General features: G+C 41.6%; 1 protein-coding gene across 1 annotated transcript in view; it reads right to left on the bottom strand.

The window, feature by feature from the left end:
* The window catches only part of LOC117553713 (F-actin-uncapping protein LRRC16A-like), a 65,925-nt gene that overhangs the window by 21,635 nt on the left and 17,018 nt on the right, over nucleotides 1–27,272 (bottom strand). The window contains 19 exon segments of the mRNA XM_034227759.1: nucleotides 65–237; nucleotides 409–463; nucleotides 666–765; nucleotides 852–933; nucleotides 1,362–1,431; nucleotides 1,986–2,090; nucleotides 2,336–2,412; nucleotides 2,731–2,808; nucleotides 3,014–3,117; nucleotides 3,204–3,290; nucleotides 4,082–4,176; nucleotides 4,466–4,554; nucleotides 4,701–4,776; nucleotides 5,387–5,460; nucleotides 5,780–5,850; nucleotides 5,937–6,034; nucleotides 6,907–7,028; nucleotides 7,656–7,715; nucleotides 24,575–24,625. Coding sequence (XP_034083650.1) covers nucleotides 65–237; nucleotides 409–463; nucleotides 666–765; nucleotides 852–933; nucleotides 1,362–1,431; nucleotides 1,986–2,090; nucleotides 2,336–2,412; nucleotides 2,731–2,808; nucleotides 3,014–3,117; nucleotides 3,204–3,290; nucleotides 4,082–4,176; nucleotides 4,466–4,554; nucleotides 4,701–4,776; nucleotides 5,387–5,460; nucleotides 5,780–5,850; nucleotides 5,937–6,034; nucleotides 6,907–7,028; nucleotides 7,656–7,715; nucleotides 24,575–24,625 — 1,667 coding nt within the window.

Below are 27,272 nucleotides of genomic sequence, written 5' to 3'. Positions count from 1 at the left end.
CACAGATGTAGCAGCTCCCACAATGAATATAGCTTTTCCGGGATAATGCGGCTTCCTTGCTCACCTGAGCTTGGTGTTGATCTGCAGGGCTTTGGCCAGCATCTTGGCCCCCATGTCTCCCATGGCGTTCCCGCTGATGTCCAGTTTGGTCAGAGAGGTGTTGCTGCCCAGAGCGTTGAGGACGATGGAGAGGTCCGTCTTCAGCCGGGAGTCAGCCAGGGACAGAGAGGTCAGCGGCTGCAGGGGAAACACATTGATATTCAATAGTATATTATAAACTATATACTGTATACATATAGTTCATTTTTCATCAACAGGGACATTCTTAATGGTAATAACAGCAAGAGAACTGGTATGAATCACAACAAAAAACGTAATGTTCAATTGATGTTAAAATGTTTCACGTACTGAATCCTCCTCTTGAATCATGTGAACCAGGTTGTCCAGGACCTGAGACACATTTCTGCAGAAAATGTTGAAAATCAAAATGTGATTAAATGACAAACCAATGTGTAGTAACATTTTAAATATATATGGGACCACATACTGTAAGTGCATTCTTAGTCACCTTCATTATTATAAAGTACTTGATAAATGTAACAATCCAGAAGTAATGTCATTTTCAGGAAGCTGGAATACTGCTTTTTTGTCAGTTAGTCACCCACTTAGACTTGATGTTGTTGAAGTTCTTGCCCAGTGACAGGTGTCTGATGGAGCGGTTCTTGGCCAGCCAGACCAGCAGGGTGGTCAGGTCCATGTCCAGCCCTGAGGAGGAGCACAGAAACATCAACTGCTGCCATCAAAGTAAATACAGCGGCATCATAACTGTTTCAAACATAACATGTCCTCACCGTTGTCAGAAATATCCAGACTGGAGATGTTGGGAATCTCTGCCACACAGCCCTCCAGGATCTGGGAGCCTCCTGAACGCAGCTGAGAGGAAAAGAGTGTACAATTTAAATAAACAAAAACTAGATGAAGAGGCCCTATTCTGCTTTTTGGGGTTTTCCCTTTCCTCCCACACCACTCCCCCCTTGCCTGAAACGCTATGTAACATTTGCGATTCTATTGGCTAGTGCTCCAACACATTGTAGGCTAAGGGCAGCTCTAAGTGGTTGACCAATCACAACAGAGCCAGCCAGCTAACCAATCAGAGCAGACTGGGCTCTGGTTTCAGACAGAGGGTGAAAAGAGGTGCTGCAGCACAGGCAGTATGAGAACAATAAAGAGCTTTTTGAACATGGCACAAAAACAAATATAAACCTACAAAAATATAAATAGTATGTCCTCTTTTTTTTAGGATCTATGAGTGTCTTTTATGATTGCACATTTTTAAACAGTGTGTTTAGGGTTAGTTTTACCTCACAGCAGCTGAGATCCAGAGACACGTCGCTAAGGTTTGGGTTGCAGCCGAGCCCCAATAACAACGCTCTGCGGACAAAAACCCAAGACTTATCAGTTAACAGTAGCTTTCAGAAAGTGGTATCATTGCTTAATCTTAATATGTTATATTTTGGATTACTAAAACAGTAGAAAATAGTTGTTCCTGTCATTGCACATTTTCTCTTCTCACCACACGGACAACTTTGTAGCTATCCATAACTCTGACGCAGCGTCCACACGGCAGCGTGCGTTGAAGCTTGCCGGTGGGCGTGTCTGAAACTCGACCAACAACCAATCACATGAATCTCCCGCCCCGGACACACAAGCACGCGGTTTGATTGGATAGAGCTTGTACTGGCATATGATTTGATTGGCTGACGAAGCTTCAAAAGTTGAACATTGCTCAACTTTTGAAGCGAGTAACGCGAGCGAAGCGACGGAACCACAATGCAGTTCGGCAAAGTGTGACGTCACCCCATTCAAAGTGAATGGGCTTCAACGCATGCCGCCGTGTGGACGGGCCGTAACTGATTTAATTTTGGACTGCACAAAATGAAACATGTATTGCTGTGGGTCTTCAAGTTTCAGGGGTGTTTTCTTACTTCAGAGCCTCCAGAGGCAGCCTGGTTCCTGACAGACTGACTGAGCTCAGAGCCAGAGCGCTGCTGAAGAACTGCTTGAAGGACGAAGGGATCTCTTTAATCTTCCTGTGTGGATGGGGGGACATACGAGTTAAAACAACACTGTACAGAGCAGTCAAACAATCAGAGCAAAATACAAGTAGAGTAAATCTCAAACAGGAACATGTGCATTTAAACTAATGTAGTATTTGTTGAACAGTGTTATGTTGGAGCAATCTGCCAATCCGGTCCAAAGTCAAAGTGTATAATGTGGTCTGAACTTGATAGAAATAGAATTGTGTGCTGATAGAAGGGCGAGTCTAATATCTGACCTGTGAGAGAAGACTGACTTTGACATGTTGAGCACAGAGAGATGCTTCAGGCAGCCTCCGAGCAGAGACGCACACACCTAGAAACACAAAACTACACTTGAGCACAAAGTGAAAACATTTTGTATTCCAAACATGGGTGGGAAAGTGTACACACGTTCACCTTACTTGGAAGTGCATACAGTATATCTATACCATTTCCCTTTGAATGTATTTTCTACTTATTATATCTTACCTATTTTAAACCAATGCTTAGACTGATTAAATAAATTTATTGGGACCAGTTTAGTTCAAAGTGAATTTAGTAAATGTTAGCTTGAAATGTTTCTGTTTATTATATGAACTCAATACAATTAATAAATGATAAAAACGTTAGTTTGTGTATGGCCTGATTATACCTGATCCAGAGGGCAGTCACTGTTAGACAGATCCAGAGTCTCCAGGCAGTTTGGGTTATTCAGGAAGCTGTGCAGGTTCTGTGCAGAAAATAAATACACAAGACATCTTAACAGATCAATGCATTCATTTAAAAACATCAGATGTCCTAAAAAACTGTCTTCCTTTGGAGCTTGTCCATCTCCAATTAAGTCCAACGTTTTTAGATAAAGTAAAACAAACTGTGGGGTTGCATAAATCATCTTAAAGGTTAGTGTGATAGAAGCAGAGGAGGTATCGCTGTACCTGCAGGTCATCTCCTCTGAGCGAGTTCCCCGACAGGTCCAGGTGTGTGAGGGCGGCGGACACTGCAGGGTTGGCACAGAGAGCCTGACAGAGGCTGCTCACACCTGCAGGAAATGACAAATATAGTCTCCTGAAACTTTCATTCAGGACAATAATCAAATATGACTTCATGTTTGTTTCTCCTGCTCGCCTTTATGAGACATGGAGGTCCTGGAGAGGTTCAGGTGCTTCAGGCCCATGGGCAGTTTGGCAATTTGAGCACTGAGAGCAGCAACACCTGCAGAGAGTAACACATTCTGTCAGTAGAGCATCCAATATAGCCACAAGGGGGCGCATCATAACTAGGGATGCCAGAAACTGACCATGATCAAATACGAAAATCGGACAGCTCTGGCGAATATTAATCGATTATTCGCATTTTACTTCATTTGCACTTGTCAGTTCGAAGAACGTACCGCTTTGTTCATCTTTAGTTGTGTTGTTCTCACTGTTCTGTATATCGCCAATAAATCAATCGCACGTGTGACGGAGAGGGGGGGGGTCGGTGTGTAGCAGCGCAGCCTGCGCTGCTGGCATCCTCCAAGTTTACAGTAAAACAAACTGGTGGTGTGACCAATGGCCATTTACGATTATTAATACCATTACTATTATTAGCATTAGTCTATATTTTGGTTGAAACTAAGCCAGGAAAAAAAAGAAAAACATAAATAATAATACAAAAATATATAAATAAAATCGAATTTTAAAAATAATTTTTGATTATGGAGACTGTAACGAATATTCAAAAAATCGAATAATCGCTGGCATCCCTAATCACAACACCTGGGAGCCCTTTGAAAGACTGAACGTTTCAAAAAAGCAAAGCAAAAGCAAGGTACCTTTATAGCAAATATGTTGGAAACAATTAAAAATACACAAATCTAATGTGCCATATCTAGATAAATATATCTCCTCCGTATTTATTTTAAAACAAGGACACATACAGTATGTGACCTATATACTGTAAGCATGTCAATAATACAATGAATCCAGCGTGCAGGATGTGTGTGTGTGAGCACACGTTTGAACCTTTGTCCTCCAGGGAGTTGTTGCTCAGGTTGAGTGTCTGCAGCGTGGAGGCGGGGTTGTGGGACAGAGCGCTGGCCAGTTTCTGAGCAAAATCACTGAAGAGGAGAAAGAGAAGGAACAGAATGACACAATGAGTGCTCCGGTTTGGCAAGAATGAATGGTGTGAAATGTGATAACCTCTCACCTTACATCAGGCACAATCAACAAACTAGCAAACATACATTTGATATCCAGAATGGACTTTGGTCCTGGGCACAGTCTGCTTATTTACTCTTACTTTACAGAAGAACAATTTAGAGTTTGTATGTACTGTTAAGTTGACTAAGTCATAGATTTAAGCACAAACCATGACCAGGACAAAGCTTCTATTATTTGACCTCTGACCTTCTGAGTCCAGTGTTGTCCAGCACCAGCTCTTCCAGCCGGCTGGACCGAGCCACCACCCTCAAGATCTGCTCACATATATCTGTCGACTGGAGGGCAGAGAAACACACGTTAGTTTTTTAGTTAAAAGGCACAAACGTGATGTCTACAGACAATTTGGCTTCTTTCTATTTCATTTGATTATTTGACATAGGAATCAGACAGACATGTATGCAGTTGATTGTATGAATGTTACCAGTTTGCAGTCTTTGGCGGAGACTTTAGTGAACCACTGGTTGTACTCCAGAGCTGCGATGATCGCCACCAGATCCCTGCAGGGAAAAATTACAAGAAATAACTTAAATATATACTGCAGCTGCTGATAATAGTGATATTGCTAATTTTGTGAGTGAATAGAGATATTGGGAGTACATTGATGATGTGACTAGAGCTCATGTACAAAAACACAATTAAATAAAAATGAATAAATAACAAGACAAAACTGTTAATAAGTTAATCAAATAACCTAGTCAACAGTCCTGTCCACTAAAGAACCAAAAACACACAGACCTTATTTATTGTTCCATATATACCCACTCTTTGTTCGAGCTAATTTGTCCCATTTCATGTTGTGCCTCCTTATAATGGTTTGTGTCGAAAGAAAAATTACATTCTGATTTGATTGAGCTCTAACAATAAGTATTTCACCCAACAGAATACCTGCATTAAATATCTGGGGACCCTTCCATCCAGAACCCCAAACTAAATGTTCACAGTTGAACATTCAATAGAATATATTGTTACGATTTTGGTAAAAATCACACATATTCTAAAGCCTGGTGTCAACATATTTCTCATCAGTGTAACTTAACTTTGGTAAACTGTTTGAATTTGGATGCATATTCACACACATTTCTCACAGGTGCTGAGCAGTGTACAAACCTGTTCTCAAGGTGAATGAAGTCCTGCAGGTTGAGCTCTTTGGTGTCCTGAGTGAGATAGATGGTGTCCACATCCTGGGGGGGGTATGGAAGAGGAAAGGGAATAGCTTTACTATGGTGTGTTGAGGTACACACGGGAAAGTAGAAAAAGAACAAGAAGCAAAATTATAACAATAGAGGAAGCAACAGCCCGCACAATGACACTAATATTAAGCAGACGAAAAACAAGAATACATTCAGGAGACAAAGAAGTAGTGGCAGAAGACTAAGGTAGGAGCACCAGGTGTCTAACCACTGCAGGTGATACATATTACTAAAACAGGAAATAGAGTTGAGTTAATGAAGACAACAACAGAAATGTGAGACAGAAGCAGATTGACTCTCAGTCACTGACCCATTGGACCTCCTCTCTGTACGGCAGACCCAGGTAATCACACACACACCAGTACTGATGAGAAAACCCGCCTGTAACATGAGGAAATAAAAACGGTCACACGTTGATACACTTTTATTGGTCTGGATATGTTTTGGACATTTTGAGGCAGATGTACCGCAGGGCCCCAGGTCTGCAGAGCTCTGCTCGTCCCAGAGGGCCTGGAGAGACGCCGTCCTCTCAGGAGGCTTCAGACTCAGCTTCTTCATCACCTTGCTTCCTTACAGAGAGGCAGGAGGAGGGGGAGGAAAAAGACAATCAATCATTCATAAACTTGATGAACATTTAAAATGATTGTCATTTGAGTCCCACAACTTTCACAGACAAAGTGAGAAGAGAAGCAGGGAACCAGAAGACAACTCACTCCCTACACACTTTCATTTGCCAATCCTCACATTTGAGGGGTAGGAACTACTCAATTGTCTGCATAAATATAAAACGATTATAATGGCTAATTCGTTTTTTTAAATTGTTTCAGATGAATGTTTTGTTGATGCACTCATTTATTCGTCTACTGAAGTAGGAATGTATCTGGAAAATCACTGACATATTCGTTTTTTCTATTTAAATTGAAATGTATTTAAGGTTTGTAAATAATTACAACTACGATTACGGTAAATAATCTTCGTCCACCTTCTGTGTTCAAGCAAAGCTACCATTTTAACTAACTCACTTCTAGCACATAATGTATTAAATCAAAAGTTTCAAAAGTTACAATTTGATTATAATGTACCACACTGCCACCAAAATACTATTGTTACATGTCTTTCAAACGTGTTAAGTGCGCCACATGTTTCTCACTAAAACTGTTCTATAAATTCCTCTAAAGTATGATTATTTTTAAACTAGTCCTCCTCACACTTCTTTCTTTCTCCAACGTTTATTATAGATTCACTTAAATCTCTAGTGTTGTCATTCCTATTGAGTAACTATTAGTATAGGTATTAGACATTCATTTAGTCATTCATCTTCAACTCGACAGAATCTCTGAATAAAGATTTGAAGTGTTTGAACAGTTTGCTTCCTGTTCGATCTTCTGAAGGGCTCCCTGTCTCTCCCTTCTCACCGATCCTCAGGGTGGTACCTACACAGGTGAGCAGGCGGGGCGGATGCGGTGCAGGCAGCAGCCGATGTGAGCGATCACCTCGTCCACCTCGTCCACCGAGCTCAGCCGCATGCTCCACGGCCCGCGCTCATACTCCAACACCAGCTGCAGGGGGCGACAACCACAAAGCTACATCATGTAACGACTCCAAATGATGTTGAGGTGATAAAAAAGCACCCATGCTTTTAAATCAACACATTTATAAAGACAATTGACCAAATCTGTTGTAGTAAGTGAGTCAGATGAGAGCATAGCTTATAAAGAAAACAGTCCTCCTTGAGTCTTTAAATTTCAATGTTTGTTGGCAAAAATGATGGCATAGTAACTACAAACATCATGAAAGATAAGTTGGGCACGTATATAAATATTAACTAAATAATATTAATATTTCAAGTCTGAAGGTTAACAAAGCCATTTAAATAGATACAATACCAGAAAATGAAAATGTCATTCATTTTTATTTGGTTACTATGAATTACACTGAGCAGGTGAGTGTAGTCAACAAATGATCCTTATTGATTTGATCTGTTTTGAAAGAATGTATCCAATAAATCAGTGTTTAATATCCTTTCTTATCCTTTCTCAAACAGACCGTGTTGAAAGATGTTAGTGCATCTGGGTGTGTTTATGTGTGCAACTTTTAAGCTGCTGCTCAGGTGTTGTAAGGAATGTTTGTATGACATGAATGTAATGCACAATAAGCGTTGCATTATTGTTTCTTTGCGTGTGTACCTGAGTGGGTTTGTTGCTGCTGATTCCCTGGATATCCAGGTAGCTGAAGGAGTGTTCCACCTGGATCAACAAGAGGAGACAGATGATGAAATGACAGTAAATATAAATCAAGTTCATCTTGTATTTTGACATCTTATTCATGGAGGCATCAACCGTTGCGGCGTTTTGGGAAAACACACAAATATAATGTCCGCTTTTTGTGATTTTTGCTTCATTAAATAACCAAACAGAACTTGCTCTCCACAATGTTCCTCAAGAGAATTAATTTATTTGCATTTGTCCAGGGTCTCCCAGGATACATTTAACATGAAATATCAAATCTTACAATAAAGGAATGCATACGTTTCACATTTATATTTATCCAGCTTTCACTCTAAGCTTTTGAGCAATTTGTTTACATGGAAAGAAACATTGGGGCAAGAGAAAGAGAAAAGAAGGTTGTTGGTTTCAAAGTTGTTTGACTCCACCTCAATATATGGGGCTATAGGTCATAAAGTGCCATAACTGTTTTGTTAGCACATCTGATTAGCAACAATATCAAACTCACACATAAGACAAGGGCTGAAAAGGTTATTATGATCCTATTGAAATCCCAATATGAGTGCAATATCCAGATCAAATAAGATGCAATATGTGTTAAAGGTGCAATATGTGTCAACATGTATGTAAACAATATTGTAGTGCTGCAGCAACGTCCTTGTCTCATACAAACTTAATAAAACCATTATTTTTACATTCATATTTGTGCAACAAAAAAAAGAATCGCCATTATTTAAATATATTTTTCTAGGAAAAATAGAATACCGATGTAAAAATTAAACGAATCATATCGCAATTGCAATGTCAGTCAAATAATCCCCGTTAAATATACGTTGTTCAAAAGGGTTGAACCCTGCTAAAGTATATCCAAGCAGGGTCGGCTCTAGAACAACTTGAATGGGGGGGAAATCATTTACCAAGGGGGGGCACACACTGCCGTCAACAACCAACACACAAACACCAACTTCAATTTAAAAAAACATGCTGTAAAGTCTATTGTCTTTCACACACATTGCAGGGTGTAGTGCTATTGTATAGTGCACCTATGACTTGTGCATACATGCACGGTTGTGGCACGACCACCAAAACAGAAACATATAAGGACAGAGGGTGTCGTTTTCTCATACTGATATTCTGCACAAACTGTGCTGTTGTATTTGCTGTAAAGTGTCTTTACTGTAGGTTATTTTTTTAATTATATGTACAGCACTTTGGCTCGACCAAAAATCGTTGAAAAATGTGCTATATAAATAAAACTTGATTTGATTTGATATGGACATAGGCCACCATATAAAAAGTGTGCAAATGTATTTAGTATCCTATCCATGTGAACATGTTTTAGGTGGGGGTGGACCTAACCAGAGGGTCTGGGGGCATGCTCCCCCGGGAAGATTATTTTTAAAATATTGAAGTTAAATGCATCAATCTGGTGCACTTTGAGAGCAAAATGAAGAGATCTATGGATAGCCTACATCTCTCAGCATTCATATGAAACAGAACTGTACACAGATTTACTTTTTCTTTATGGATATTTCACTAATCATTCCCCTTTTAAACTGTATTCTTGTGTTACTGTCCTATAGTATTTCATACCCGTTTTTCATTTATTCTCTCTTTAATAACTATAATGATCATATAAAGGTGTTCCTCGAAAATACTTACATAAATGGTGACCAAACCGTTTGAGACCCACTGAGATAACCTACACTAAAGTGAACTATCTAAACACTGAGAGAGTCCTTACCTCACTGAGCTGACGTTATAAGATCCTCTCAGTCTGACAGGAGAGGACTGTCCTCCACCTTGGTGTAGAAACAGCCCTTTATATCCGTTAGCATAGCTAGCTAACCAGATGCTAACCACAACATTCCACGTTACCGCTCGCGCACTCACAAAATGCGCTCGTGCCACACACACACAGAGCTTGAATGAAACACAGAGACCCATGTACTTGTACTGTATATCATATTATTTTCGATGGCTTTACTGTATAATCAGTGTAACAGACGAACAGATCGCCACCGGGCTCTCATCTGAACACACAGCCACGTAATGATAACAAAAAAAAGGTCGGGGGTCATTGGTCAAGCAACACACCAATCAGAGAGCAGCAGTGAGCACACCTCAGGCTGTGTTTTATATTTGTATTATTTATTTCTGATGTATTTCACACAAAAAACCTTTAGTGGAAACGTTTTCACTTATATGATAAAAAAAAGAAAAAATCGGCAAAGTGACAAGGCTTGCCCACCCTGCGTTGGGGGGGCACAGTGACTCATTTGGGGGGGCATGGCCCGCGAATGACCCCCCATGACGCCGACCCTGTATCCAAGGCAACAGTTTGCAGACTTTTTATTGCTAGTGCTAGTGCTAGCCTTAGCTTCAATGAAGGAAAAAGTCCCTGGGGGTGGATTAGGCAAATGAGCCGCTGACGTCACTTGTTCTTCTTCTGCTTTGGGTTTACTGGCAGGCTTTGGGTTTACTGGCACTTCACGGCGTATACTGCCGCCCAAAGTCCCCGGCCGGAAGTCCCCGGAGTTGGGGACTGGCTTCAGTAGAAGCTGCTGGGACTCCCAGCAGCTTCTACTGAAGCCTTCCGAGTAAATCGCCAGAACGCCGACACCTCCTCATCTCCACCGCTCCCATGTTTTATTTTGTGTTGCCATAAGTTAGTCTCTCTGCGTTTCTGCGCTGGGCTAATGCTAATGCTAATAATGCTAATGCGAGGATAATAAAATGGCGGCTTCACAAAACTTTTTGGGAGTTTTACTGGGCGTGGTTTGCAATCCGCCCAGCCAATCAGAAATATAGCTCTTTTCTCACAAGAGAGCCGCACGAAAGTCCCTGCTCTCTAGCAGGGACTTTCGTGGGGGTAAAAAGGTTCACATGAACTAATTTTAGTACCGGCTCTTTTTGGTGTGAACGCGATAAAAGAGTTCACATGAACCTTTGTGGGAAAAGTACCGCAGTGTGAATGCGCCTAATGGGCTTTCAACATTTTAGGAATACTTTTAACTTTTTTAAATCAGGAACAGGCAAAACACTTAGCCTCCTCCTGTACACAAAACAAGCTCCAGTTGAAGGCCCCGGCCACACGAGGACGAAAACGGTCGTTTGCGTTACTGTTTAGTGTCATATAGTTCGGCCACACGAGGACGACCGAATATGTCACTAAACGACTAGGGTAACGATAACGGGTCCCAAGGTGGATAGAACGGCATACGCAACGCTCTAGGGCAGGCATCCTCAAAGTCCGGACTCCGGTCCGGATCCGGACCGAACCACAACGGTCTCTGGACTCTGAGCAAATTATACTTTTCATATGTATTATCTGTATTATCTGTGTTATCTGCGAGACATCGCCACAACGAGTCAAAATGATCCGCTATGTCCATAGACTGCAAACAGCGCTCTGCATGTCCTGTTCCACTGTCTGTGTGTGTCTGTCAACGCATTGGTCCAATCACATTCAGCATTCCGTCAGCGTTTTTTCCCCCCAAACAATCTGCGAATCAGAGGCACAGTAGGGCGGGTCTTCGCGGAATGCGGGTGGGAAAAATGTGTGTCTCGTCTCTTTCAACCTGTCTGAGTCACGGCCCGTCCACACTACAGCGTCGACAGCTTCAATCTGCCCATTCACTTTGAATGGGGTGACGTCACGTTGCCTCGCTTTTTCGCCGAACTGAATTGTGGGTAGCATAGCGGTCCGTCTCCGCCGGAGTAGCCAGCGCCAGCCAATCAAATCCCGTTTCGGAAAATCTGACAGCTCAAGCCGTAGCCAATCAAACCGCGTCTAAGGTGGGAGAGATATCCCGCCGTTCATTTCTATATTTCAAAAAAAGATGGAGGAGAAACTAATTATCGCCGTAGCAAATCACCCGGTTTTGTATGACCAGACCCTCTTCACCTACCCGGATACAAACCGGAGGAACCAGGCATGGAGGGAGGTGGCAGAGACAGTGGGTGAAACTGGTAGGTTTTCGCCTGTTTGGGGAGTTTATATATATATATTGCTCCCATAAAATCCCCGGGGGTTTTTGCTTTGTATGTCGGGGGCGGGAGATTCATGTGATTGGTTGTTGGTCGCGTTGCTTGAATAAAATCCCCAAGCTTCAGACACGCCCAGCTCCAAGCTTTTTTTGAAGCTGTAGTGTGGACGCTCCATCAGAGCGAGAGTTTTTTAAAAAATAATTCAGAGCGAGAGTTAACAGCTCATTTAGTTCCATCTGTACTGTAGCTAGTAGCCTAGTTTCACCTACCGGGGTGCCAACTGACACCCTAAAAATAGGCCTTGCCACCCCAGCTGCCACCCCAGTTGGCAGCTTTGTTTTGAAAGAAAAGTTGTGGCTCATCGGACATTTATGAGAGAAAGTCTCTAATGTCCGAGTGCAAGTGAATGCAGCACAAGATGCACGTCATGTAACCCCTCCCCCGGCCCTGGCGCGAGCGTGGACATATGATTGGAGGCGATTTCATTTGAACGGGACGGTGCAAAACGAGAAGCATTCTGACCCAAGTACTGAAGGAATGAGGTATTTGCGGTCTACAATGACAGAGAAGAGACAGTCAGTTTGACTGTACTCAGCATTGAATCAAAACGCACTAAAGCTGTTGATCTTAATACGTTTGTGATGCGTTTTGCTGAACAAATTGGTAATCGCCGCATTCAGCTGTAATAGACATGTCAACTTGATGCTCTGCTCACGGATGAGCATACACAACTATTAAGATGATGACCTTACGTGTGTAAATATATTTTTTTCTTTGAGGGGGTCTGCCGCCAAAAAACAGTTTTAAGTCCTGAGAAAGTCAAATAAGACGGTGTGTAAAACTACACTGCCCAGCCAAACAAAAGTAACCACTTTGATTTAACTAGGCCAGTAGGTAAGGGCATTCCACTGGATAATAACTGAAGTATAAAAGAATGCATGACTGAAGTGATGGAGACCATGTTGAAGGCAAACAAAAAGAGGAAATAACAGGTCAAATCAAGAAAATCCCCCTCTCAGATTCCACAGCAACCAGAAGAACATAAATACTGGCTGGTGATTTGATTCATCAGCTTTGTGATGGAATAAAAAATGCACAGTGCATTTCCTTAGCTGTGGGTGAGTCCACTGACACCACTGACAATGCTCAGTTGCTGGTGTTTGTGAGTTTTTATGATGAGGCAAAGGGGGAGTTTGTTGAAGATGTGTTGGGCCTGACGAACCTCAGTGGACACACAAGGGGGCAAGACATTTATAAAGCAATAATGGGAATGCTGAATGAAAGAGGGTGCAGCTGCCTTTATTCATAACTGTGCAGCTCTTACACTGCGACTCTGAGGGGTCAAGCACAGACACAATAACAATGAAAACTGCTGCATACAGATTATTTTAGTTTTTGCAACCTCGTGTTAAGAATCTTGTTGCAATTGTTTAAAAGTTTGAATGACCGTAATAAACGGACCTTTGTCTTATTGAAACATTTATTTTGGACCTTTAAGATTTGTATTTGAGTACCCCTGCTCTAGGGGGTCCAACGGCTCCGTGTGTACGCCCTATACGATCATTTTCTGATAATGATTGCGCAATAGCCCCGCCTCTCCCCACCTCTGCTGCTCACCCCCGCGTCAAAGTAAACTGCACACTGAATTCAGATTATTTATCTTTCTCTCGATATGGACATAAACGCGAGTGAAGTCTAATCTGACAGGACGGAGACACCTCTCAAACTACCTAAACTAGTTTAGTAGATATCTACAAACAAAGAGTCCATATTTTTCTAAAACCATTTAGTGCTTCACATAATAAAATACACAACGGCTGTAGCCTGATTATATGCTTTAGGAGCTGTAGGTGCGTGTGGTACAGTGTGTAGGTATGTGTGTTGTACAGTGTGTAGGTGTGTGTGTTGTACAGTGAGTAGATGCAGTGGACAGACAGGTTTCAGTTGGTTTGGTGTCCTCTGCTTACTTTTAATACTTGTAAATACAACTTTTGGCCCGTAATTTATTTCCCTCATTGTAGCGACCAGAGAGGGGGGGGGGATATATCCAGTCTCTGATAGTGTTACGTTATTATGAGAGTGCTCTGTTTGATTCTGAAATGGTATATATTTATATATATGTGTGTGTGTGTGTGTGTGTGTGTGTGTGTGTGTGTGTGTGTGTGTCCGCATCTGTAGCCTGTTATTGTCTCATTATACCGCACTGTGAATGAATTCAAAGTAAATATATAAGTCATCATGAACACATCTGTCCATCAGACAGAGGGCTGCTGTGCCTCCTGTCATCATTAATGGACGTCTCTTTAAAATGACCGCTCAGAGGAGAGGAGTTCTCATTTCTCTAACCGCCTACTGCTTCCCCTCCTCTCTCCTCGACTCCTCCGTTCGCATCTCCTGTGGGCGGCACTAAGACACAAGGATAGGAGTCGAGGAGGTGAGTTAGAGAAATGAGAAAAGGCCACTGACGCTGTCCGAAGAGAGGGAGGAAAAAGAGAGGCTCCGTGTATTTTATTATTATATTATATAGTCGTTATTAATTTGTTTTAAAGCTCAATAAATAACAAAGAAGACCTTTGACCGGCACTTTTATAATTTTGTCGGAAGGTTTAAACTTTAATACACGTTGACTGGCGAAAAACTCTGCCCGGTTCCCTCGGCCCCCACCGCGGAGAATAAACAGAAGGGCAACCATGACAACCATGCTTCTTCGCTGCTTTTGTGGAGGAAGTTACAGCGCCACGTACAGGCTCGGCATATGTACTGCAGCTTCTCCAGCGGTTGGAGCTAAATGGAGCTGTCTCGTGTGGACAGACACTATCCGGTGAATATTGCGTGTGGACGGAAGCTTTTTTGCGATTGCGTTTGCGTTAATCCTATGCGTTTAGCCGTGTTCATCCTCGTGTGGCCGGGGCCTAAGTGAATCTCCATTTTCCCTGGAGGGGACATTTGGTTTGCAGTAGAAGACACACACACAAACTACAAGAGGACATGGGCCACAAGAGTAACAAGAGTTACACATAAACATGTATTTGTTAAAAAATACCACACCACAGTAAAAGTAGTTAGGATAAAGAGCCGTTTGGTGTAAGTCAGGATGAGTTCAATGAATTAGGTGCATTTACTGCGAACATTTGAACCTAATGCCTGGGGGAAAAGACCAATACCTCCACCCAGAGTAGAGGAACACATTCCTGAGCCATGACATTAACCCCCTCCAACACCTTTGGAATCAACTGGACTGTCACAGTGGATCGCCCAATTTCACTGTGGTATAATGATCATGCTGCTGGACAGGAGTATACCTCTGCAGCCAGGCCCCAACACGCCACAGAACTGAAACCTTCCTAACTGACATTTAAGGATAATGCTAAATGATCAAATATATTAGCACAAATAAAGGAGTCATAAAGTCAGACAACTGATAATAAATGCTAACTCTAGCCGCCAAAAGCTAATGGTGACACCCGCCCAACAAAGTGACCAACTCTATCATGGATTAAAATCAATAAGCATGAGTTTAATTACTTTTAAAATACTTTTCATTTGGACTGTAAGAGAAGGAATGAGGTTTATCTTTTTTTTCTTTACATTATCTTGTTTAACATCACATCCTTGCTGTCCAGGTTGACTGAGATGACTCTCTTCAAGCTTTGCAGCAAGATGAGAGCTTAAGACAGTCACTGTGGGAAACAAGTTTTTCTTAACAGAACATTGATCTGAAAGAGGACTTATTCTGTTCATTTTCAGGTGTATCAGTATGTAGTGTCTCTACTGTCTCCATGCTCTAATGTTCAGAACGCTCTTTATTTTCTCATACTGCCTGTGCTGCAGCACCTCTTTTCACCCTCTGTCTGAAACCACAGCCCAGTCTGCTCTGATTGGTCAACCGCTTAGAGATGTCCCGCCCATTAGCCTATCCCATACAATGTGTTTGAGTGCTTGTGATACGTAGGATTTTGGCCTTTGCAGACCATTTACATGCACCTATAGAATAGTGCTGTAGCGACGCGTCGACGACGTGTCGACTTCAAAATATCGTCGACGACATATTTCCGCGTCGACGCGTCGCTACACACACGTGGGTCACCCAAAGCAACATGCAGTTCGCAATCGCACTTCAAACACAATGGAGACTGAAACGGCTACCACCTCCTCCTCACAGGATTGCGCACGAAGCCCCCAAACGAAAACATCTCGCCCTAGGTCTTCAAAAGCATGGGAATATTTTAAAGTTAGTCCAAAACGCAAAGATATTTATATATGTATATCTCACTGAGACTGCTGCATAGCCTAGCAGAAGCAGCAGCTAGCTGTGGTGGCTACCATTAGCAGCTAGCATTTGCTCTCCGATTTTTACATAAAATGGAATTATGGATTATAAATTCAATCATTTTTTTATACATAGACGTTAAAAACCTATGGATTAACCGATTCAGCCGTGTTTTTTCTCATTTTAATGCCATTGAACACGTCTTTTGATCAGATTGACAGCTACGGTGGTGAGACGATCGCCCTAGAAGCTCTGTGAAGGTACGTGTTGTGATGACTGTATTTGCTTCCCCTGTCGCGAGTCCGGATCACTCAGTGATGATACTATATACCTACATAATCTGTGGAGTCTCAGCTTTAATCGGATATATTGTATGTGCAGCTACGTTAAGTAATAAGGGTACTTTTATCTTGAGTTCTGTGCCAATGTCCGTTAGCATTTTTCGCTCAGGGGTCATTTAGATGCTTCTTATGAGACTTGTGTTTTGTTTTGGTAAACATGGTTTGTATCGTCAGTTAGCTGAGATTATTTCCGTTAATCTGGTATAACACATTAATAGGTTCTTAAATATTAAGATCCCCTGAGACACAGTATCGTGAAAAAAAATGTTTTACATTACGTTTTTTTTTACATTACGTTTTTTATGAATTGAACAACAGAAAAATAATCGTTAGATTAGTCGACTAATCGATCAAATAATCGCCCGATTAATCATTTTCAAAATAATCGTTTCCCCCCAGCACTACTATAGAACACACTACAGGGAAGGGAGAACCCCAAAAGCATAATAAGGCCCCTTTAAATGATGAATGAAAGGACTAGTATTACATAAAAGAATGCTTGCTCGTCCACGACAGACACATGTGGTGAGCACATTTGTGATGCAAGTCTGTGCAGATGGAATCATTTTAATTTCATGGATTAGAAGATATTGGTATGAAGCTGGACAACAACGACCCGGGAAAGAGATCAAACATCAGGAATGTCTTGTTTCTGCAGAACAAAAGTTTGGAGCACAACCTCAAACACACACACATTTCCCCTTGACTCAAGAGAGAGGGTGAAAGTATAAATAACTAACTTATTAACTCGCTGCCAAGAAAATGCAAGTGAAAGGGAGGGAAAAAGGGAGAGAAACAAATACAGGAAAAGAGGGATGGAATGAGTCACAATGTGGAGGAGGGATAAAGAAGGAAAAGAAAAGACAGACCTAGAATGCAAAAATAGGAGACAGAGGGGAGGGGAAATGAATTTGGACTTTTATCTAAGGAAACAGAAAAAGAAACAGAGAGTAAGAGTGCCCCCGCCCTCGCCTCCTTTCCTTGCCAGCTGTTAAATTCCACCATTGTCTTTTTTTTTTACCCTCTGCTGCCTCTCTGCCGGGACAGTACACACACTGAGAAACAAACCACCCTCTGTTCCGCGCGCGCACACACACACACACACACACACACACACACACACACACACACACACACACACACACACACACACACACACACACACACACACACACACACACACACACACACACACACACACACACACACACACACACACACACACACACACACACACAGCACACACACACACACAACACACACACACACAACACACACAAACACACACAATCACAACAACACACACACACACACACACACACACACACAACACACACACACACACACACAACACACACACACACACACACACACACACACACACACACAACACACACACACACACACACACACACACACACACACACACACACACACACACACACACACACACACACACACACACACACACACACACACACACACACACACACACACACACACACACACACACACACACACACACACACACACACAGGAAAACCACTGGCCCCCTCTGAACAACAGATCAGGGGTCAGCTGGCAGAGTTTAGCAGGTTTGATTCAGGGGGTTATTTAAGTTTCTTCAGTATTGCAGTTTTTTGACCTGTATCTTGACGTAATACATTGTCCAACATGTTGAAGTCACGGCAGAGTCAGAGGCCTGCAGGTTGTTGATAGGCATGTTTTTTTTACTTTTAAATTAGAGCATCAGCTAAGGAGAGTTTTCAATGTCAATTGATCTGCAGATTGTTTCCTAGATTAATTGTTTGGTTTATAAAGTGTCCGAATTGTTTTTTTTTTCTTCTCCAAGTCCAAAGTGATGTTTGAGATGTCTTGTTTAACAGACCAGAAGCCAAAGCAATACAGTGAATAGGATAAACAACTTACTTTAACAACTGATAATATAATGGACCATTTTTCTGTGGATCGTCAATGGTTGGGAAATATTCAAATTCTTCTTACGACATAATTGCTTTTGGAAAAATAGCAAAAATCTCATAACAATACATTGAAGACAGTTATTTTGTAACTTGTATTTATCATGTGTGATATATATTTTTCCACGGCTGTTGATAGGCAAAGCTTCTTATCCACCCAAAAGAGCATAATCAATTAATCTGCAGGGGATCTCTGGATTCATCTCTTGGTATATAACATGTCGAAAAAGAAAGATAAAACAGCCAAATAAGTGAATATATAAATAAAACTGAAAAAAGTAATTATTTTTTTCAATTTTCATGAAAATGTAACAATGAATTGCTCATCAAAATAGTGAAATTATATATTTTTTTACCAACTTCATATTATAGTTCCTGTGTAATGTAGCACTCCGGACTTCACTAAGTGGAGATCCAGGCGCAAATTAAATCTAGCTTGTTATAATAATTTCACCAGCAATATTTCAATCTATTATCTTTCCACTCAATTGATCTATAAGATTATTGATTATCTTGAATTTAGGCAGCAAAATAGTTCACTTTTTAGTTCACTAACTAAATGGGTGGTATTCAAAATAAAGGTTCAAAATAAACCACATTGGGTTTCTGGATTCATACTTGTGAGTGTAAATGTATACTCATAAATGCTAGGCTGCTGATTTAGGCATTTTTACTGCCAAGAGGGAAGAGGTCAGGACGGTCTTGATTCTGTCCTCAAAGACCTGGAGGCTTACCAGAGACATTAAAATAGAGGCTGAGAAAAAAAGGCGTCAGTCATTTTAGAATGCACTTAACCAGGTTCACTTCTCCTTTTTTTTTAAAAATACAGGACTATGATGACCCATCATTTCTAAAGTGATTTCTGAAGCTTGAAACTAGGAAGTTCAAGGGTTTAGGCTTTAGTTATAGGTGTTAAAATGTGAGGTTTAGTACATTCTTAGCTCTTTGAGAACACGACAATCTAGAGAGACCTGTTCAAAGCATGTGTTTTTCTCTCTCTCTTTCGCTTGCCCTCCAGGTTGAACTTTTCTTCCTCTTGCCGTTTTCTTTTCCCACAGGCTGTTTTCTCACAGCTGCATTGTGGGTAAAACTATCAGATGTCTCCATATGGTGGGACCAGTTCGCATGTGGGTAGAGAGTCACAGAGAAAGAGAGAAGGGAATAGAGACCCTACAATGTTGAGTCAGACAAATAGAGAACTGGGAAGAAGAAGTCAGGGAATAAATAAAGACTCAGCAGTAATGTGTGCAGTAAGTGCAATACGAGGAATAAAGGCAGAGATTAGATAAACAGCATGGTAAAAAGGGAGCCGGTTATACTTTTTGGGGTTTTCCCTCTCCTGTAGTGTGTTATATAAGTATATACAGTATATTTGTGCATGTAAATGGTCTGTAGAGGCTAAATTCCCTGTGTTCCCTCCAGAGGGAGTTTCTCTCCAACACACTGCCCCTGCCTGAAACGCCTCCATTGGACTCCTTTGTTTACTTCGGTAACATAATGACATCACTTTGTAATCCAACGCGCTCCAACACATTGTACGTGATGGGCTAATGGGCGGGACATCTCTAAGTGGTTGACCTATCACAATAGAGCCGGCCAGCTAACCAATCAGAGCAGACTGGGCTCTGGTTTCAGACAGAGGGTGAAAAGAGGTGCTGCAGCACAGGCAGTATGATAAAAATAAAGAGCTTTTTGAACATTAAAGCATGGAGACATGTCACAGTAGAGACACTACATACTGATATGACCCTGAAAATGAGCAGAATGGGGGCCCTTTAAATGAAGTTTATTTATTTATCGTTTGGTGTAAGATCAGAGGATCACCCTAAAATTCACCCATCCAACAATTATTGAAATATTTCACCTAAACCCACATATATACCACATGGCACCATTTAAAAGTGGGGTAGGTAGTTTTGGAGAAACCAGCTCGAGTGCGCTAGAATTTGAAAATACACAGCCGGAACAAATCTGCCACTTCCTTACAGAGCCCCTCCTCCAACACACACGAACGCGCACATGACCAATGAGGGCATGAGATAAGTTTGTGCACAGATGGAAGGCTGACAGGCAGGTAGGCCATCCAGTTACTTTAGCCGGGCCGGCTCAGATGATCGGTCGTGCTTTTTACAGCGCTACGGCTTCCAGAGATGATATTTTTTTATGGATTTTTTGTCAAAGCACTTAAGATATTCATTGCTATCGGGATGTTAAAGGAATGCTCCACTCATTAGATAATTAATCAAAACTTCAGTATTTAGGGAAACATTATGTTTAAACCATACCCTGAAGAAATCAGCGATATTCCCCGGTAAATAATGATTTTATAGCTCTTTTTTATCAAAACCTGTATATTCCGTCAGGCCGCTGCCATTTTGCCCATTTTCAGTAGTCACGTGATGGTCGTGACGTCATCCATGCGTTCACTTTGTAAACACACGAAAACATGGCGGAGTATTTGAGTTCGGACTCGTTAGCCGAGGAAGAAGTTTTGAGCAATATGAAGAGATTGGATGGGGGAATTCAGCCATACAGGTTCGAGCCTACTTAGTAGATACAATGATTTTGATTACTAGATATGTATGCATGTAGTACCACCCTTGCTAGCGATTCCCTCTCTAGTTTAGCACACTCAGCCTCGTTGTCCCTGGCCCTAGAACCACGATTTTATGGGGCCGGAAAAACTGGGGGAAAATACCCACTAGCCGGTACTACGCTATATGGAAAGGCCACCAAAAACTGGCCTGGCCTGGACGATAAAGGACGTTTAAACGGGGCTACCCGCTGCAATGGAAATGCGCTATAACATACCTTATTCTTACTCCGAGCACTACTTCTGGTCCTCCGTCGCTTCACACTTGCAGAGGGCGATTTCTCAACTGGCCGAACTGGTGTCCTGGTCGGTGATGACACCAGAAAGACCGATGGTACTGCATCTCCATTAAGTAATGGTTGTTCAATAAATCCCATGTTATGTTTTATCATACTCTCAGAGTAGTCGTCCGGAAACTTGAAATGTTCGCTGCATACATGCGCCTGTGGATCTTTCGGTTCGGGCCGGCCACATTTCGCTAGCCACTGCCTTCGAACGTACTTCCTACGCTTATCTTTTGGCAACAGATGGAACCGAGCATTCCGTGGATTGTTCCTATCAGAATTGTGGCAATGTTTCGCGATACAATGAGGCATATTTGAAGAGAGTAACTACAGTAAATAACATGAACATCAACGTGTCCTCGAAACCAAACGTATGGTTTACGTCACGTCCGGTAAAATGGCGCCGCCCACAGTGTTGATGTTATTTCGGTAATTAATCAGTTTAAAATCACTGATAATGTCATCGGATAAAAACATTTAAAAAAAGACTGGCAGAGACTGGTCTGTTTTATCGGATGATAATTATTTAAAAATGAGTGTCATGAGCATACCATTCCTTTAAGAGCATTCCATGGAATATAACAAAAAGAGTATCTCGAGCTGGTTTCTCAAACTTACCTACCCCACCTTTAATGTTAGATTCTAATTACAATCAATTTCACAATGTGCAATTGGTACGTTTAAACTGCATGAAATGTTGTGTTCAAACAATACAGAAGGAAATCAAATATTTTCCTATAGTGTAAGCGACTTTTTGGATAATTCTCTAACTTCTCAGGTGTGGACATGATCATTACTTTGCACGTTTGAGAGGTTATGATGCATCAGCACTAAAGGTGACCAGGAAGGCAGCCAATCATTTGGTTCTTTGTGTAATTTCTTTACAGATGAAGACGCAAAGTGTTTTCTATCTATTTTATGTACAGCATACTGCAAAACTAAGGCCCCGTCCACACGGACACGAAACGGGTTGTATCTGCTACAGTTCTCTATCGCAGTGGTTCTCAAATGGGGGTACGCGGACCCCTAGGGGTACGTTGGAGTACTGCAGGGGGTACGTGAGATTTATTTTATGTTAATGAAAAAAACAACATAAGTAATGCATTTAAACAAACTACTAATAGTAGATTAACTACTTTATTCAAAGGTTTACAGTAATTCTGGATAATAAAATGGGAAAAATAAACGGGGTGCCCTCTTTTCCTCTCCCTCTCCTGACAGCCTGTCAGTCTCGTGCAGCTCGCTGAACCTGTAATAAGTGACCCGACAGTAAAGAATAAATATATTTATAACTAGTTTAGCTAGTTGCAGAGTAGATTAACTAGCTAAGTGTGTTAGGTCTAACTCCCGGAAGAGCTGCGTGTTCTCCATCAGCAGCAGCTGATCTGATCTCTGATCTCTCTCTCTCTCTCTCTCCCGTCCGGTTAGACTTCACTCGCGTTTTTGTCCAAATCTATCAGATCTAGCTAGTTCTAGTTAATGATATGACTGCCTGCTTATCAAAGGACCTAAACAATAAGCGTTGCTTGGCAACGGCGTGTGGCCGCAAAGTATAGCGCAGCATTATGCATATGTTTATATGAGGGGTCGAAATCCCATGCTCATAAAATGCTCTTTTTTTTTTCTCTTCATTCCCCACGCCCCAAAATAAATAAATAAATAGATATACCAATTTTAGGAAAAGTAAGGAAGTTTGAGCAGTGTGGGTTTTATATTAACAGAGTTACACATATTTCAAAACGTGAAGTGTACTAACTGCAGTTAGCCTCCCTGTCAGAATGACAAAGATCCTCAGTGAAGCTCAAGCTTCTCACTATATTGTTAGTACAACTTATTAAAAAGATCAGTTCAATGCAACTAATGTCGTCTCAGTGTTATTGCATGATGTTAAAATTGGTTTGCCATGAATTTAGTGATGGATTGTAAAAATTTGAAATGTAGAATTTAAGTGTTTCTCAGTTAGAAGGTTGTTGTTTTAATAAATCAGACACTGATGGTGCAGCGCTGTACTGTACCTCTTTATATAGGCATTGTTTCCCTGACAAATTGTTTTTGCGCTGATCAGGGGGTACTTGGCTGAATTTATTTTTCAAAGGGGGAACATTATTGAAAAAGTTTGAGAACCACTGCTCTATCGTATCCACACGAGGCCGTAACGGAACCGGGGAAACGGAGCCCTCAACGGCTCCGTGTGTACGCCCTATACGCCATGACCCCGCCTCTCCTGCTCACCCCCGCGTCATTGCTGATGTGTTTTGCCAACAACAACAACAACAGTGTTCCGAGTGTTTCGAGCCAGGTCCCGGTATCTCGCAGGATAGTGCACCCAGCAGGAGCCTCCAGCAGACCCCCCCGCACGGTTCCCTTGTCCCTTGGAAGAGGCGGAGAGGTGGGTGTTTTTCATCTGCTGGTGGACTGCCGGGGAGAACGTCCTGCTCGGGAGTCAGGCTCAGAGTTAGTGGCACCTGCCTTTTACAGCAGGAGCACACACTCGCTTCGGGGAGGGAGAAAAAGAGAAACAGCCAGAGCCCTGCCTCTCCCCACCTCTGCTGCTCACCCCCGCGTCACCGCTGAATCCACGCGGAGAATAAACAGAAGGGCAACCAGACAACCAGGGCAACCATGCTCAGGAGGTCTTATTAGCTGCTTTTGATGTATTTTGTGGCGGAAGTACAGCGCCACTTACAGGCCCGGCATATGTACTACAGTGTCTCCAGCGGGTCGAGCGGTCTCGTGTGGACGGACACGTTTCTTGAGCAGATACCGTGTGGATGGAATACTTTTTTGATATCGAATTCGGTTCGTTCTCCATTTCGTCTCCGTGTAGATGCAGCTAAAACCCCTGAAGACCTGTCAGCCAAGTTAATCACACAATCATTATTTACCCAGCAACTGACTATGATAAGTTGGGCCTTTTTACCACTTTTTTGGAAAAGTAAACAAAAACTAAAAAGTGGAACAAAAGCACTGTTAGGTGTGTTCTCTCTGAGTTTGTTCACACATTCCTCTGTTTGTGGAAAAATACATTCATATGATATCTTTTTTTTTTTAAGTACAATAATGACAAACATAGACATGAAGTATAAGCCTGTATAGAAAGGTCCCCAAATTCAGTGGCATTCTTCCTCTGGGCACCAAGAAGGACAATGTGTGTTATTTGACAGAGTTTAAGTTACTGAAAGTGCTCACACTTGAAAAAAACCCACAACTTGACTCTGGATGAACAAGCAGCAGCATGTCTGTCAGGAACAAATGACAAACATTCTTAAAGAGTATGAGGAAGAAGTATACAAATATAGATAACAACTTGAATTGGATGAGAAGAAGGGAAAGAATGAAGATGAAGATCAGATGTAGAGAGGAAAGCGAAGGTTGGAAGTAGGACATACTCAGAAAGATGATTTACTTCAGAGATCTACTGACCTTGGAAGGGACCCGTGCTGTCAGCAGATAGGCTCGATGTGAGGCCAGGGCCTGAGGACAGAGAAGGACACATATTAGACAGAGACAGACAGAAGGATCAGAGATAACAGAATTTTTAAAAAAATGGTATTTTGTTTGTAGGCAGCTTTGTCTTAGGGGGTTAAAAGGGCCACTACCAACTAAAGGGTAAGTGTTTTGATTCCCAGTTCCTGCAGCCAACAAGACAAAGTGTCCGTGGGAAGGATACTTTACCCAAAACTGTTCCTGTAGTCATGAATATTAAACAATCTTAATCATCAACAATTTATTGATCACATTTATAGACATAGTAAGTGTTTGATGATGTGGGTGCCGTTTCGTGTTGTTACATTCTTCGAAAAAACTTTGTTCACAGACATATTTAGTCATATTTGTACTGCCTTGAAAGAGTTTCATGGTTAAAGTTACTTTATGTTCTCCAATGCAGAAACTGCTGCATTAAAACCATCAATACACCTTCCATTTTTAGAGCTTCAGAAATTCACGACAAACATCTAAAATAATACACACTTTAGTAAATCATTAAACACAATCATGTCACACGTTGTAGATCTACGATTAAATAAATACATGAATTGTTCATGAGACTGATACGGTAAAAGGTCTCACATGTGAAGGTTAAATGAAATGAAATAGCTTCACTGGAAAAGAAGCTGGCAGCTTGGCCTCAGGAGAGGATTTTTCACTGAGAGGGATAATACCATATATTATCTTTCACCATGTGTTCAACTTCTGTGCTGGCACACAGTGAGCTCACATTGAGGCCGCTGGCTCAGCCGATGCCACTGTGTTTCCAACTGACCAAAGTAGTAACCTTTCTTTTAATCACAAGTGCATGAGTGTTGTGTTATGGTTTTAAAAAGGCGCTAGTCAGCACATTTTCACTGAAATGAAATGTTGAGAAAGAGACAAATAGATCCAGGTGTAATAGAGTGGTGCTGTAAGAATGTAAATATAATAGCCAGAAGTAAAAAACTAACTACACCACGCTCGCAAAATGTCACTGACGCTAAGCTAAAGGCGGCTAATGTTCGGCGTGATGGCATTTAGTCGTCCCACTTAGTCACTTGTTAGCAACTTCTGTTATTTAAACACAAGAAGGCTCTGACACATTTGATGCTGTTGAACAAAATGTGAAAATCTCTTTAGCTTGTGTTTACCACAGATCTTATTTCAGGCATCTAACCAAAAACATGTTAAAAAAAGGCTTTGAGATGATTGAACCAAAAGTTGTAAACAGCTAACTCATTTTTAGGTTCAGGGACTCATTCCTGCACCACTCAATGAACAGTTACCCTGTAAGGTCCCTCCAGGTCACATTTGCTAAAGGTCGAAGGCTATGTCCTCCGTGACTGAGGGGATGCCAGAGCATCTGAACAACCTGCTCTCAGTAATAACATATTCAAACATCCTGGTTCAGGTGTTTTACAGATGTAGCAGCAGGTTGATTCGTGTGAGTGAGCAGGTGAATGAGTCCACATACGCAGACTACATAACTGAAAACAGATGGGTCCCAGTGATACATCTGGACCAGGATGTACTGCTAGAAGTGTTTGATGTACTGCACAGTTTCATGACTCAGACGATGTAAGGATAACACTGTGGGTTTGTAAAGACAGAAGTTTAGCTATAGTAATTGACACAAAACATTGATTTAATAAATGTGTTAAATCTCAATCAAACAATGGGATCTTGCTGTGCGACATTTATGTTATGCAGCTGCATAGACAGAAACACATGTACATAAGAACACCACACAGAACATAGGCTACAGCTTTGACTCTGCATTAGCTAATAATTCAACTGCACCATGTGTTCTGGTATGAGATGTTCTAGTAATACTTTTGTAATGGCAATTTTTGATGTTCCAATGTCCTATATTACTTCACAGGAGGGTTTGGAGTGATCCAGACGCAGACACAAACGGATGAATTTCCTGTCTTTTGCTGCAGTTTAGAATTATGTTTATTTTGCTTTACATACCAAGGTTTAAGTATACTGTGTCAATAGTTGTGGTGAGCATCTGCCGGGCTGGTGGAATCGGTGTGCTCTTCCTCCTGTGTCCTCCTCTCCTGTCACCTATGACCACTTGTATACACCCGCCGGGCTGTCCCGAATACCATTTTTCGGGCTCCGGATATTCGGTAGTAATCAACAGCGAATATTCGAATATTCGCTGGGGAGAGTTTTTTTAGTTTTTTTAATAAAACAATTTTTTTTCAACATTTTTTCATAACACGCTCCGAGACACCTGACAACACGCTGTTAAGCAGAAGCGCAGAAAGAGCATACTATTACGATTTATATGTATTTATTGTCTCAGTACTCGCATACATTAAAACGAAATGTGTCCTCTGCATTTAACCCAGCCGCTGCGCAGCGCCCGGGGACCAAATCTGGTTCCAAATTCCGTCTATAACGTTTTATAACCTGAAGATACAAAACACATATTTCTGTTAACAACAATACTTTTAATAACATAGCCGTAACAGTCGGCCTAACAGTGTAACACTTGTTACCGATACAGTAAACAGTATTTAAATAAATGAAGAACGAAAAATAAATGAACGAACTGTATGCCAATAATTGCCTTAGCCCCAGATGTTCCCACATTGCTCCTATTATTTTCACTATTCGGATACAATTGAAAAACTAATAT

Source organism: Gymnodraco acuticeps, unplaced genomic scaffold (assembly GCF_902827175.1).
Source record: "Gymnodraco acuticeps unplaced genomic scaffold, fGymAcu1.1, whole genome shotgun sequence".
Lineage (NCBI taxonomy): Eukaryota > Metazoa > Chordata > Actinopteri > Perciformes > Bathydraconidae > Gymnodraco > Gymnodraco acuticeps.
The sequence above is the reverse complement of the archived record's forward strand: the minus strand, read 5'-3'. Positions and strand labels throughout refer to the sequence as shown.